Genomic DNA, 15,409 nt, shown 5'->3' with positions numbered 1-15,409 from the left:
GTAACCACCCAAAGCACGATTTCTACCAGTACTTTTGGTATTCCATGAACATGTCTTATTAGCGTTTACCTTTTCACATCTCTGCAAAATCACGTGCCTGCCTTTTAGCCTTCTATCCATTATTTGAGAGCCATTTCAAATCCAGTATCCTCTCCAAAGCCATCCTCTGGAACAGCAGGCAGAAGCCAGGACCTGTGGTCACCCTACTTAGATCAAGTAACTCACCAGATGTCCCACCATAGTAGCAGAACCAGGACTTGAATTGAGGTCTATGTCATTCCATAGCCTGTACTCCCAGCTGCCATTTACAGATAAGGAAGTTAGGGTACAGAAAGCTTGTATATCTTGCAAAAAAACATGCAGCTCTAAAGTGCCAGTTCTGACTAGGCAGGTGGGCTCACGCCTGTAATCCCAGCACTTTGGGTGGCTGAGGCGGGCGGCTCACCTGAGGTCAGGAGTTTGAGACCAGCCTGGCCAGCATGGTGAAACTCCATCTCTACTAAAAATAAAAAAATTAGCCAGGTATGGTGGCACGTGCCTGTAGTTCCAGCTACTTGGGAGGCTGAGGCAGGAGAATCGCTTGAACCCAGGAGGCAGAGGTTGCAGTGAGCCGAGATCGCACCATTGCACTTTAGCCTGAGCTACAAGAGTGAAACTCCATTTCAAAAAAAAAAAAAAAGTGCCAGTTCCAGCCTTCAAATACAGTCCTTCTGAACCTTAGGCTCTGCATGTGGTATTGCCTGTATGGATATTAACGTGTAAGAGTCCTTTGGCAGAGGAATTTAAGGGGAGAGGATAAGTATTGTTTTTGCCACTGAAAGTAATGGCAAAAACCACAATCACTTTTGCACCAACCTAATATAAAAGAAGAGGGAAAGGATGGGCACAGCACAAGACTACGTGCTATGGCAACGTTGGCCCCTGCCACTCACTCAAGATCATTCAGCCAACAAATGTTTGGGAGCTGGCTGCATACCAGGCTGTGCACTGGATGCTCAGAAATAACAGTCCTGCCCTCATCGAGCTTACAGTCTACATTCAACACCAGTTTGCATAGGCCTTAGGGCCTTTTGCTCTTTCTACATATTGAGCCACTATAATTAATCAATGATAGTTAATAAGGGAAAGCAGATAATATATTCTGGTTATTGCTAACAGTCCAAAAAGTAATAAGAATAGAAAACAGCTTTTTCGAATTCCTTTTAGGAAAGGCTGATAAAGCCATAAGTGAAAATATGTTTTTTCTGGGTTCTAATTCATGAGACTTTTGCGATTTGCTGTGTACATTATAGAAAAGTTCACATCCTGTTGCTCAGGGCAATGTTGAAAAAATTCATAGTAAAATGTATTTTTGTTGTTTGTATTGAGGCCCATAGAGAAGTCATGTGAAAGATATAGTAAGTTTGGGCATGTGCTTGCATATTTGGGATTAAAAGGTTAATATATGCATTATTAAAGTTATAAATGTGTAAATTATTTTGAGTAGATGGATGAATGCCCTTACTCACTCTCTTCTGATACCTCTGGTTCACAGAGAAAAATACGATTTCAAAACTTAAAAGCATTACTTCACTGATGATGGCTCTTAGTTTCAGACAACTGAATCCATTCTAGCTAGTTTAAGCACCAAGAGATTTAATTGGCATTTTGAAACTTGCCAGATACTGTTCCCAGAATGTTGTCACTGGAAACATTTAAAGATAAGGAAACATAGAAGCAGAGAATAGTATAGTTATTTCCAGGGACTGGGAGGAGAGAAAAATGGGGAGAAATTAATCAAAGGAAACCAAGTTAAAATTATGCAAGACGAAGAAATCCTAGAGATCTACTGTACAGCATAGTACCTGTAGTTAGCCACCCATTGCTGTACACTTAAAAATGCACTAACAGGCCGGGTACAGGGGTTTACACCTGTAATCCCAGTACTTTGGGAGACCAAGGCAGATGGATCACTTGAGGTCAAGAGTTCGACACCAGCCTTGCCAACATGGTGAAACCCCATCACTAGTAAAAATATTTTACAAAAATTAGCCGGGCATAGTGGCACACACCTGTACTCCCAGCTACTGAGGAGACTGAGGCAGGAGAATCACTTGAACCTGGGAGGTGGAGGTTGTAGTAAGCCAAGATGCTGCCACTGCACTACAGCCTGGGCAACAAGAGCAGGTCTCTGTTTCAAAAAAAAAAAGTACTGGCAGGGTAGATCTTGTGTTCTTATCACAAAATAATAATAATAAGAGCTAAAGCAAACTTTTGTAGGTAATGATACATTTATGGCATAGATTCTTCCAAACTTATCAACTTGTATACACTAAGTATATACAGCTTTTTGTATGTCAGTCATATCTCAATAAAGTGGTTTAAAAGTTAATAAAGATGAGGAAACTAAGACTCAGACAAATTTTTTTATATGTTCATTCAGCAAGCATTTTTTAGCCCTAAGTACCAATCACTGTACAGAAATTAGTAGTATTGCGTTTCTCCTTTCATGAGGCTCACAACCTATTTTCCCAGTAGGTTGTGCATGAGTCTCACTCCATGAGCTTTAAAAAAATACAGATTCTAGAATTACTAAATTAGAATCTCTAGAGAGGGGCGGGCATAGTGGCTCATGCCTGTAATCCCAGCACTTTGGGAGGCTGAGGTGGGCAGATCACCTGAGGTCAAGAGTTGGAGACCAGCCTGGCCAATATGGTGAAACCACATCTCTACTAAAAATACAGAAATTACCCGGCCATGGTGGTGGGTGCCTGTAATCCCAGCTACTTGGGAAGCTGAGGCAGGAGAATCGCTTGAACCCAGGAGGCATAGGTTGCAGTGAGCCAAGATCACACCACTGCACTCCAGCCTGGGCGACAGAGTGAGACTCCATCTCAAAAGAAAAAAAACAAAAGAATCTCTAGAAGGCCTGGAAGTTGTGGTTTTAATCTCCCCAGGTGATTGTGACATGCCAGCAAGGCATAGAAAACTCTGGTGTGGTTGACCCTGCCATAACAGTGTAGAACTGAGACACTTGAGGTACAGAACCAGGGGTCTACCCTGATCATGACCTCCAATTCAGAGCATCCGCCACAAAACCACAGTGAATCTTCGTTATTGGCATGCAGCTGACTTTGGCTCTTAGTCTGAAGTTTAAAATGTTGTTACCATTTTGTTATTTTTTATTTATAAATATTTATCATGGCAATATTTTGTAAGTATCAGAGATGCCTTTTAAAGGCTACTTTGAATAGGAGACAAGTTTTGTGTTTTGTGAATATTTTTGGATAAGTCTCTTACCCCCAAGTGAGTGTAGATGGATCCATTTTCTCATCTACAAAGTGAGGGAGTTACAATAAATTTAGATTTTAAAATCTATGATGAGGCCAGGCACGGTGGTTCACACCTGTAATTCCAGCACTTTGGGAGGCCAAGGTGGGCAAATCACCTAAGGGTCAGGAGTTTGAGAACAGCCTGGCCAACAAAGGGAAACCCCATCTCTACCAAAAAAATACAAAAATTAGTTGGGCGTGGTGGTTCATGCCTGTAATCCCAGCTGCTCGGGAGGCTGAGGCAGGAGAATCACTTGAACCTGAGAGGCAGAGGTTGCAGTGAGCCAAGATCACGCCACTTGCACTCCAGCCTGGGCAACAGAGTGAGACTCCGTCTCAAAAAAAAAAAAAAATCTACGATGAAAAATGTTCTAATTTACCTTAAAATTCCTCCCTTCCTGGCTGTGGGTAAATGGACCTTGAAGCTCGAGGTCAATTTGCTTTGCTGTCATTAGTATTTTGTGTTTGAGGACCTGCTAGAAGATGTGTCCCTTTAGGTGATCTTAGTAAGTGATTTTTCTCGTGTAAGGATTTGTGTACTTTTACAATTTGGTGATTTATAATTTCAATCAGCATACTGGAAGCTCATTGTCTGTCGTATAAGAGTCTCGTTATTTGATCTCCTAGTGTTGGTTCCTTGGTTACTTTGCCTCTCTGCCTCTGATAAGATGGTTATTGATAGCCTTTGAGGCTTCAATTATTTAATCATTGTTGATGCAAATAAAAAGTCCCCTAAAAGGACAGCCTTTCATTACAACATCTTCTTCTCCTTTCCTTTCCCAGTTGAAACGTCCTTGTACTAGCAACCAGCCATCTCAAAAAGGACATAGATTATAGCCAGGGTGCCAGTATCTCAAAAAATATTTGAGAATCGTCTCTTCTCTGTGTCTCTTCCTAAAATACAGATAGTTAAGGTTGCCAGATTTAGCAAAGAAAAATACAAGATACCCAGTTAAAGTTGAGACAAAGAATACTTTTTAATATAATTATATCCCATGCAATATTTGAGACATACTAAAAGATTATTTCTTGATTATCTAATATGCAAAATTAACTGAGCCTTCTATATTTTCTCTGGCAACCCTACAGATAGTGCATATCTTAATGCTTTAGAAAATCCATCTAATGTTTTGAGATCTAAATTTGTTTGAGATTTGCTCATAATTGAAACCCACAATGAAATGGTTGTGACAGTTGAGACTGCATTTGCCTGAAGTATAGTGGATGTTGCACTGCCCACCTCCACACAACTCTCTTTTGTTGTGAGAATATAAGCATAGAAACAAGACTTTGCTTGAGAAACCTAAGCTAAATAGTACTCTTTTGTAATTTGTATTAAATATTTTGCAGACACACATAAGTAAACATAGTGCTATAATGCATTGCACAGAATTTATTTACACCCTATTTAGTTTTTTTTGTTTGTTTGGGTGGTGGGTACATGTATGTGTGGGTAAGGGTGTTTGTTTTGCCATCTCCTGAGTCAGTGGTTTTGAGCCTTAGCTGTACAACAGAATCACCTGAGAGCTTCTTAAGCTCTCAATCCCTGTCTGCTTTGCAGACCAATTAAATCAGAATCCCTGGAAATAGAGTCGGGCATCAGTATTTAAAGCTGCCCAGGTGACTCCAATGTGCAGCTATGGCTGAGAACCAATGCCCTAAATGAAAATGGCAAATTTGAAAAAGCTCTTTTTACTACTAAATTATGTCCTTATATTTTAATCCTCTTCAAAACTGATTTCATGTACTTTTCAGTAAGCATCTTATGACAATTACATTTATTATTTTGTATTATATATTCTATATATGATGTATAACATAAAGTTTAAAAGATCTCATGAGGCTTTAATCTTGTCACTGATTCAGTATTAATTTCTTCAACATCTATAATTGGTTTTCATTTTCAAATATTTCTTTGTGATTTTTCTTATGTATTTTTCATATGTATTTCTCTCTCTCAGATTCTAAGCCAGTGGTTCTCAACTTGAACTGCTCATTAGAATCATCTTAGGATGCAATAAAGAAATGCCCAAGCCTGCCTCCTGGAGGCCGTGCTCTAGTTGGTCAGGTGTGGAGCCTAAGCGTTAGTGTTTTCTAAAAGTACCTGAGGAAGTTCTACGTTTAGCCAGAGTTGAAAGCCAGTGTTTTCAGTATGTCAAGTAACTATCTAGCTGATCAACTGCATGTCCTGGGGAACTTTTAATACATAAATATAATTGCTCTGCTTAATGAAATAGAAGGAATTTTGAGGTTCTGGGAGAAGGAGAAATAAGGGAGTGGTAAGTGACCACCCTCTTGTCTTTATACTCTCAGATTCACAGGTGTCACGAGGAATTCCTGATGTTGGGGATAGCCAAAGGACTCTTAAGACTAAAGATAAAGATGCCTAGTATTTTAAGTGTTTTCTCTGCTATGCTTCAGTGTAAACCATTCTGTTGCCCTGAAATCTCCAGAGAAGGTTGCCACATACATGGGTAAGGGACACACGCTTACATCCACAAGTAGTGAATACCCATTGTTCAGGCCTCACCCAATGGAAATCCTGACTGGGTAGATTCCGGATAAGGCCCTGAACCCAGTAATTCAAGCCCTCCCCAGACCATTGTGGTGATTGGCCACATTTGGTCACCACTGCCTTGTAGGTAATAAAACATCCCTAGACATGATCATCATAATTCACCTGATTGACAGCTGAGCAAACTCCTGTGGGGTAACAGGAAAATCGTTGGTAAAACTGAGTTTCTGCAACAGGAGAAAAACTAGAGTCTGATTCTTATTAGACCTTCCTCAGGTCTACGTGTTCCTTTTCTCTTCAAGTGGCCATATGAAGGAAGAAATTACCTTTCTGAACTAGGACAAAAGAAGACTAAGCAGTTGATGTCTACAAAAAATAAAGTTCAAAGCAGACACAATCTATAAGATGAAAGACAGAGAGGAAGCATGGTATGCATTATCAATAATCATAACATACCCATTCGAAGATTTCATTCACCTCCCAGTTACTGAGCACCTGTTAAGATGCAAGTACTGAGATAGGTCCTGGGAATTCAGAGTATGATATTGTCTCAAGGAATTTACAGTCTAGAAGAGGAGATCAATGATTCTATTAGAATAGAAGAATGGAAGCGTACACCAAGTAACATGCATAGGCCCATTTCATAAAGGATTATAAGTGAGGGGAGACTTCACAGAGAAGCAGAAGACAGAACACGGGTTTGGAAGATAGAAAGATTAGGCTGTGGGGAAAATGGAAGGAGTGAAGGGAAAGAAACAACATCTCTTATTAGAATGAATTGAAACTCTGGATGGGCACAGAGGCTTAAAGCAGCATGGTATGTTGCCTGGATTACAGATGGTTTTATAATGCTGTCGTGTAATGATCTGGAGGAGTTAGGGCAGGTGGAAGCCAGTGGTAGGGTTTGTGATGTGTCAAACTCCACTCATACATCAGCCCAGTCATTCTTGTATTTTGATGAGTTCCTAGAGTGGCCCTAAAGAGCTAGATGAGAGGTGGCCAACCCACCTTGCTAGTCTGAAACAAAAAACATATCATCTTTATTTCTCAGGTTCTGCTGCAAAATTCTTTCTCCAGATTTACCATTTCTTAGTTCATATGAGCTGCTATAACAAAATACCACAGACAGAAATATATAAACAATAGAAATTTATTTCTCACAGTTCTGGAGGCTGGGAAGTCCAAGAACAAGGCACCAGCTGGTAAGGGCCAGGTGTCTCTGCTTCCAAGATGGGGTCTTATTGCATCATCCTCTAGAGAGGAGGAACACTGTATCCTCACATGGCGGAAGGGACAGAAGGGATGAAAGGGGGTGAACTCCCTCTGCTAAGTCTTTTTATAACTTAATCCCATTCGTGAGTGCTCCGGAGCCCACATGATCAATCACTTCCTAAGGACCATACCTCGTAATACTCTTGTATTGGGGGTTAAGTTTCAACTTGAATTTTGAAAGAGACAAAAACAGTCAAACCATAACATTTTAATATCATCCTTGGTGGTACTTGGTTGCATTTGCTGCCAGAATTTCTTTTTATTATAGGCTCTTGGATTTTCAACCTCTTTGGACACAGATATTTATTTTGCACAATATTTTGTGGTAGATCATACACAACCCTGATTTCAATTTGTTTTGTTTTGTTTGAGATGGAGTTTCACTCTTGTCACCCAGGCTGGAGTACAATGGCGCCATCTCAGCTCACTGCAACCTCTGCCTCCCAGGTTCAAGTGATTTTCCTGTCTCAGCCTCCCAAGTATCTGGGATTACAGGCGTGTGCCACCACTCCCAGCTAATTTTTTTTTTTTTTTTTTTTTAGTAGAGGCAGGTTTTCTCCATGTTGGCCAGGCTGGTTTTGAACTCCTGACCTCAGGTGATCCACCCACCTTGGCCTCCCAAAGTGCTGGGATTACAGGTGTGAGCCACCACGCCTGGCCTTGATTTCAATTTGAATGTGATTTCATTTTGATGAAAACCTGAGTTTTCACTGTGAAGGAGTTGTATTGACCAATATTAGTAGCCCTCACAATTCCACAGTCATCACACAAGCACTTAACCATGCATTCATGTTAACCTCTGCCTGCTCTGCCATTAACTTCCTTCAGTTGGGAATACTGGCTTTAGTTGTTGTGCATTTAATATTTTATTATGAGGTATATAGTTCAAATGTACAGACAAGTACAATCATGTAACAAGCACCAGTTTACCTACTAAGCAGTATAATCAAATCTTCACATTTTGCTGTCTTTGTGCCAGTTCTTTTTTTTTTACAAACTAAAACATTGCAGATAGAGTTAGTAGAAGCCCTCTACTATCCCTTCTTAGTCTCTTTTGCCTCTCTCTAGAGGTAACACCATCCTGATCTCAGTATTTATTGTTGTCATGAGTGGTTTTATACTTTTACTACACATATATGTAATAACATATACTACTGTTTTATGTTTTTAAACTTTAAATAATTGAATCCCCTCAGTATTCATCTGTGCCTTACATTTTTGTTGAAAATTGCCTCTGAGATTTATTGATGATGACGCATATAGATTTAGTGTGTTTCTTTTAATTACTACATAGAATTAAATTTGTGAATATAACAAAATGTATTTTTTACTGCATACAAGTAGACATTTAGATTTTTTCCAATTTTTCACTGTTACAAGGCTGCAGAAAACATTCTTGTACACATCTCCATATGCACAAATATGTTGTATTTTTATTCTTTAATCATTCTTTTACTCATATAAGTAGTATCACTACGTAGCAGTGAAAAAAACTATCAGTCATTCTAATAATCAAAAACATGACAATGTAATCAACTTCAAAACAATATTAGAATAGTGTGCTGATGTTTTTAACTTATTGCCTTTCACAAAGGTCACCAGCAACTTCCTTCAAACAGACATGTAAGCCTCAGCTCTGGACCATAGAATAATTTAAAGAGTAATCAACCGTAAATATAGAATTGGAAATGAGGCTAATATAGCTTTAAGAAACATTGAGTCAATTTAAGGACTGATCGTACTCTTTTTTTCTGTTTCTTTGACATATAGCTGGTCAAAATTGACCTGATTTGCAATTCCTCTTATATGGACCTAGAGGGCACTGACTAGTATTTAGCCATTGCACTTAATATGAGCTTTTGATAAAAGTACAGACATTAACCGTTTATTGCCCTGGGAGGGAATAAGTCACATTTATTTTTTAATTGATTTTGATTTCATTAATTACTGCCTCCTATATACAGATCAATACATTAGGTCCTCTGGGGCATCCAAAGAAAACCTCAGAAGAACTTGGAACACCACAAAGAAGAGATGCTTAGGAAAAGTCATCAGTAGGATTTTGGCATGTAAAATGGAGTTTTTCTTTTTTCTCCTAGTGACACTCAGGAAATGCTTGTCTCCGGCTGTTGATGAATAATTTCAGAGTACTATGGATCATGCTGAAGAAAATGAAATCCTTGCAGCAACCCAGAGGTACTATGTGGAAAGGCCTATCTTTAGTCATCCGGTCCTCCAGGAAAGACTACACACAAAGGACAAGGTTCCTGATTCCATTGCGGATAAGCTGAAACAGGCATTCACGTATGTTGCCCTTTAACCTGTTTCTGTTATTGTATAATTCAGTTATGAGAGGCGCAAGGTCAAATGTGTAAAGAAAATCTGTTTGGTTAAGTGGAGAGAAAAATGAATGCTGAGCCATCATGGTTTGCAAAGCTGTTCACGAGGTTCAGTCGGTGTTAGGTATTTGCACACAGGCTTCATCATAAATTTCACCGTATTTATTGAATTCCTACTATGGCTTTTGTCTGTGTAAATGGTAGCATAACCAACACGCTTTCTAATTCTCCACCCACCTTCAAAATACCTTTTGTCTCCCAGGAATATTCCAGCCACTCTCTTTTTTTCCCCATCCCTGACTCCTACTGTGTTTGGCAACATCTTGAATCACCAATTGGAAATTTTTCCAGATTGCTCCTGGGAATAAGGAAGGGAAAATGCTTTGGTTTGAATTCTACAGAGATGCTTCTCATTTATAACTTTATCTCTGTCTGTCTTTGTCCTTTCAGATGTACTCCTAAAAAAATAAGAAATATCATTTATATGTTTCTACCCATAACTAAATGGCTGCCAGCCTACAAATTCAAGGAATATGTGTTGGGTGACTTGGTCTCAGGCATAAGCACAGGGGTGCTTCAGCTTCCTCAAGGTCAGTAGATCTTTCTTTCTTTCCCTCCTTGCTGTCCTCAAACAATTGCTTGACCTTCTGTTTATTTCATCATTATTGCAAATTCATAATTTTTATCATATCTTTCTAGTAACCTTTACCTATCTAAAGGTATTCTTCAGAAACATGTAATCCTTAAACCTGTAATCTCAGCACTTTGGAAGGCCAAGGTGGGAGGATCACTTGAGACTGGGAGTTGGAGACCAGCCTGGGCAACAAAGTGAGACACTATCTCTACCACAGAAAAAACAAAAACAAAAAACATAGCTGGGTGTGCCTGTAGTCTCAGCTACTCGAGAGGCTGACATAGGAGGATCATTTGAGCCCCGAAGTTCAAGGCTGTATTGAGCTATGATCATACTACTTCACTCCAGCCTGGGAGACAGAGTGAGAACCTGTCTCAAAAAAAAAAAAGCTCCAGGGATATTAATAGTAGAAAATGGTGTTACTATTTTGCAGATCAGTACACTGCTTGGGCATTATCTTACCACTTGCTAAGTCAGTCACTCAAGAAACATTTTGTTGTTGTGGTTGTTGTTAAGGTTTGTGGCTTCTGAGTCCATATTCTAATTATTAGGGACCATGATATGCTAAATTCCTGTAGTATATTGCAGCAACTCTGTGGTTTTATATGTGATATAAGAACTTAAGAAAATATTCATTAACTTATTCATTAATTTATTTATGTATTCTAAACAGTACATGTCTATTAGGTACCTACCTAGCTCGCTGTCCTCATGGAGCTCACTAACCATCCAATCAAGGCATGAGATTGCTAAGCAGAAAAAAGCACATATAAAAATTTTAATTATAATGATAAGCAAAATGAAGGAAAAGATAAGGTATTGTGAAATAAAAATAGTGGATCTAGGGCTGGCTGTGATGGCTTACACCTGTAATCCCAGCACTTTGGAAGGCTGAGATGGGTGGATCACCTGAGGTCAGGAGTTCGAGATCAACCTGGCCAACATGATGAAACCCCATCTCTACTAAAAATATAAAAATTAGCCAGGCATGGTGGCATGTGCCTGTAGTCTCAGCTACTCAGGAGGCTGAGGCAGGATAATCACTTGAACCTGGGAGGTGGAGGTTGCAGTGAGCTGAGATTGTGCCACTGCACTCCAGCCTGGGCAACAGAGCAAGACTCTATTGAAAAAAAAAAAAAATAGTGGATCCAGGAAATGAGGTTTGAGCTGAGACCTGACTCAGGTCAAGAATGAGAGAAAATGCATTTCAGGCAGAAGGAATAGCATGTGTGAAGGCACTGAGCAGGAAAAGAATTGGGTGTGGTACAAAGAATGAATGGAAAAGCAGTGTTCTAGGAGTGTGAGGGAGCAAGGGGCAGTGGCAGGCGAGGTGGGCAGAGGTAGGCCTTCAGAGTCTTCTTAGGCCATTTTTGGTCTCATTCTGAGTGCAGTGAAAAGCTATCAGCATTACTTTTTATTTAGGTTTTCTTTGTGCATAAGTCTTCTCACACTGCTATTAAAGACATACCTGAGACTTGGTAATTTATAAAGAAAAAGAGGTTTAATAGACTCACAGGTCCATGTGGCTGGGGAGGCCTCACAATCATGGCAGAAGGCAAACGAGCAAAGTCACATCTTACATGGTGGCAGGCAAGAGAGAGCTTGTGTGGGGAACTGCCCTTTATAAAATCATCAGATCTCATGAGACGTATTCACTATCATGAGAACAGCATGGGAAAGACCTGCCCCCATGATTCAATTACCTCCCACCGGGTCCCTCTCACAACACATGGGATTATGGGAGCTACAATTCAAGATGAGATTTGGGTAGGGACACAGCCAAACCATATCACTTTGTAAGAGGTCACTGAAGGGCCAGGCGCAGTGGCTCACGCCTGTAGTCCCAGCACTTTGGGAGGCCAAGGCGGGCGGATCACGAGATCAGGAGATCGAGACCATCCTGGCTAACACGGTGAAACCCCATCTCTACTAAAAATACAAAAAATTAGCCGGGCGAGGTGGCGGGCGCCTGTAGTCCCAGCTACGTGGGAGGCTGAGGCAGGAGAATGGCGTGAACCCTGGGGGGCGGAGCCTGCAGTGAGTCGAGATCGCGCCACTGCACTCCAGCCTGGGTGAAAGAGTGAGACTCCTTCTCAAAAAAAAAAAAAGAAGTCACTGAGGACTGCTGTGGGGGGAATGGATGTGAAGAGACCAGGTAGAGGTGATAGCAGCTCATGGTAGGCAAAGGTGATAATGGCTTGAACAGCTGTAGGTCAGCTGACCAAACATCAATTCGCTTCTAGCCAGTTTCCAAAAACATAACTTGTCCAAAAAAAATCACTTCCCCTAATGATCAATTAGCTGAGTTTTTTATTTTCCAAGTGGCTGATTTACCATATTTATTAAATCTATTATACAAAATCTTAAAGCAGATTTGGGACAGATTCCCACAATCATTTTGGTGCCATCACCCCAAGAATAGAGGAAGGGACAGATTCAAAGGCAGGGGCAAGGGCAGGGTGAGGAGCGGATAAGGGCTCGGTATCCGAAACAGGAAGCAGAAGTCAAACTAACATTCAGTCAAGCTGGACTGACGGAGCTGCAGGAATGACTGCCGACAACCACGCAAGCTCACACTCGAAGAACTCCTCAGGATTCTGCCTAGTTGAATTTTCACAGTCATTCTGCAAACTTATTTTCAACCAGCTGACTTTTCTTCCATCTTGAACTAGAATGGTGGCTGTAAGAATGGAAAGAATTGGAAAGACTTATGATATATTTTGCAGGTGAGATCAGCAAAACTGGCTGTTGGATTAATTTAGAAAGAAGGAGGAGGGTGTGTCAACACAACTTTAAGGCAGCTGGGCTGATGGGTTGGATGTATGGGGATGGTGAAGAAGAGGGATGGTCAAGAATGACTTCCAGGTTGCTATTTCAACCACCTGAGGGATGGAGGTGCCAATTGCAGACATAATAAAGATGACAGGGCTGGGTGTGGTGGCTCACGCCTGTAATCCCAACACTGGAAGGCCAAGGCGGATGGATAACCTGAGGTCAGGGGTTCAAGACTGACCAATATGGTGAAACCCCATATCTACTAAAAATACAAAATAAGCCAGGCATAAGTGCACACACCTGTAGTCCCAGCTACACAGGAGGCTGAGGCAGGAGAATTGCTTGAACCTGGGAGACAGAGGTTGCAGTGAGCTGAGATCATGCCATTGCACTCCAGCCTGGGTGACAAGAGCAAAACTCCATCTCAAAAAATAAAAATAATAAAAAAGATGACAGGAATAGGATTGAAGAGTAAGTTTGATTATGTTAAATTTGAGATGCTTGTGAGATAGACAAGTAGATATTTCATGTTTGTATTTAATATATGGTGAGCCCAAAAGAGAGGTAGGGGCTAGAGATATCAACTGTGGAATCGGACCTATAGAAAGCATTTAAACCATGGCACTAGACCACAGCGCCTAGGGAGAGAATGTGGAGTGAAAAGAGAAGGGAGCTAAGATCAAGCTGTGTCCAACATTAAAGACCAAATGCAGAAGGAGAAACCAGCAGAAGAGATAGAAAAGTATCTGGAAAGGAAAACTAGGAGTGTATATTATTACAGAAACAAGAAATTATTTCTTTTTTTTTTCTTTTTTTTTTTTTTTTTTGAGACAGAGTCTCGCCCTATTGGCAGGCTGGAGTGCAGTGGCTCGATCTCGGCTCACTGCAACCTCCGCCTCCCAGATTCAAGCAATTCTCCTGCCTCAGCCGCCCGAGTAGCTGGGACTACAGGTGCCTGCCACCACACCTGGCTAATTTTTGTATTTTCTGTAGAGACGGGGTTTCACCATGTTGGCCAGGATGGTCTCGATCTCTTGACCTCGTGATCCACCCGCCTCGGCCTCCCAAAGTGCTGGGATTACAGGGGTGAGCCACTGTGCCTAGCCTAGGAAGAAATTATTTCAAATCAGGGAGTAATTCAGTAGGTGGAACACTGCTGAGAGGCACAGATCATCTCACAATCAAATTTGCATTGGAAAGGTATTTTTCTGCTCATTATTAATGAAGATAGATAAATATGAAAAACAAAATATAGCAAAGATAGAGATCTAAGAGAAAGTAAATACATTTCTTGTGATTGGTAAATAATTTAAATTACCAAAAAGGTTTTGTGTTACGCATGTCAGAGTGAAACTATGCTCTTATCTCTAATTGTCTTAAAAATCCCTCTAAAATGACAATAAAAGATGGGGAAATGGTATAAACTAGCAAGCAGGAAGAAAATGAGAGAGGAGACACAGTGGAACAGAAAAAATATATATATGGCAAGCAGATGGACAAGTGGCAGCTGAATTATTAGAGTAGAGGAAGCTGAAATGTAGGTACATACACTACAAAACACTGGGAAATTGGAGGCTCCAAGTATTGTGAAAGCTGGAAGTCAGGCAGAAGGGAACTGGTTCAAAGTCTTTGCAATTAGTAGCATCAATACACTCAGGCCCCCACACTTACACGATGCAGTGGATGGTAGGATAAAAATACCAAGAGATGTCAAGAAGGTTAACTAAAAGTCTGCACACTGAACTGTGAGCCAACAAAGGCTGTTCCCCTCTCTACTTTGTTTACTTCAAAGTGCCTGCAAAAAAACTTAAAGCCCAAAGCAGATGGTGACCTATAAAAGACCTACAGTGACAAGTGGGGGTCCCCCAGTGAAGATGCTGGCTGGCCACCCAGTTGTCCCACAATAAGGCCCATCAGTAAACAAAGACCCAATACACATGAAGCTTCAAGAAAGAGACCAAATCACACAAAAAATAATTCATAAGGAACAGAAATAACAGGGCAAAATAAAAAACTTTATAGTATCCTCAAAGAGATACAAAAACACATTGAATCTATGAAACAAAAACAGGATGCGATTTTGAAAAGAGCATTCAGAGAACAAGAAAGAGCTCATAGAAATTAAAAATATGATAGCTGGAATAAATATTTAGTCAGGGTTGGAAGATAAAGTAGAGGAAATCTGGAAGTAGAAGAAAAAGACAGTAAGAGAGAAAACATAAGAACACCAGAGGATCAAGCCTGATGTCCCATCATACATCTAATAGGACTTCCAGAAAGAAGAAGAGAGTAAACAGAAGGAAGAAATGATCAAAGAGTAATCCCCAGGATTGAAATACATGTGTTTTCAGACTGAGAGGAATCATTAAATACCCAGCAGAATAAATGAAAAATAAAACAAGGCACACCATAGTAAAATATAGAATACCAGGGATAAATAGAGGATCTCAGACTAGAAAGAAAAAAAGTCACATAATGAAAAGCTGAAAAGGTAAACATAATGGAAAATTAAGTTTGCATCTAAAACTGATAAATTGAGGAATCATGATACAAACATATTTAG

General features: G+C 40.3%; 1 protein-coding gene across 11 annotated transcripts in view; it reads left to right on the top strand.

The window, feature by feature from the left end:
• SLC26A5 (solute carrier family 26 member 5) overlaps window positions 1-15,409 on the top strand; it is a 90,184-nt gene that overhangs the window by 15,348 nt on the left and 59,427 nt on the right. For 9 of the 11 annotated variants that reach the window (XR_004033078.1, XR_004033080.1, XR_004033079.1 and 6 more), the window contains 2 exons: window positions 9,198-9,402; window positions 9,888-10,027. Coding sequence is in view for 8 of the 11 variants with exons in the window: in XM_030826607.1 (XP_030682467.1) it covers window positions 9,251-9,402; window positions 9,888-10,027 (292 nt within the window). In the remaining 3 variants the exon portion in view is untranslated. Of the gene's footprint in view, window positions 1-9,197; window positions 9,403-9,887; window positions 10,028-15,409 lie in introns of those variants that run through there. The other 2 variants (XM_030826605.1, XM_030826603.1) reach the window with 1 other exon arrangement.

Source organism: Nomascus leucogenys, chromosome 13 (assembly GCF_006542625.1).
Source record: "Nomascus leucogenys isolate Asia chromosome 13, Asia_NLE_v1, whole genome shotgun sequence".
Classification (NCBI taxonomy): domain Eukaryota; kingdom Metazoa; phylum Chordata; class Mammalia; order Primates; family Hylobatidae; genus Nomascus; species Nomascus leucogenys.
Note: the sequence above shows the minus strand (reverse complement) of the source record. Positions and strands in the feature narration are given on the sequence as shown.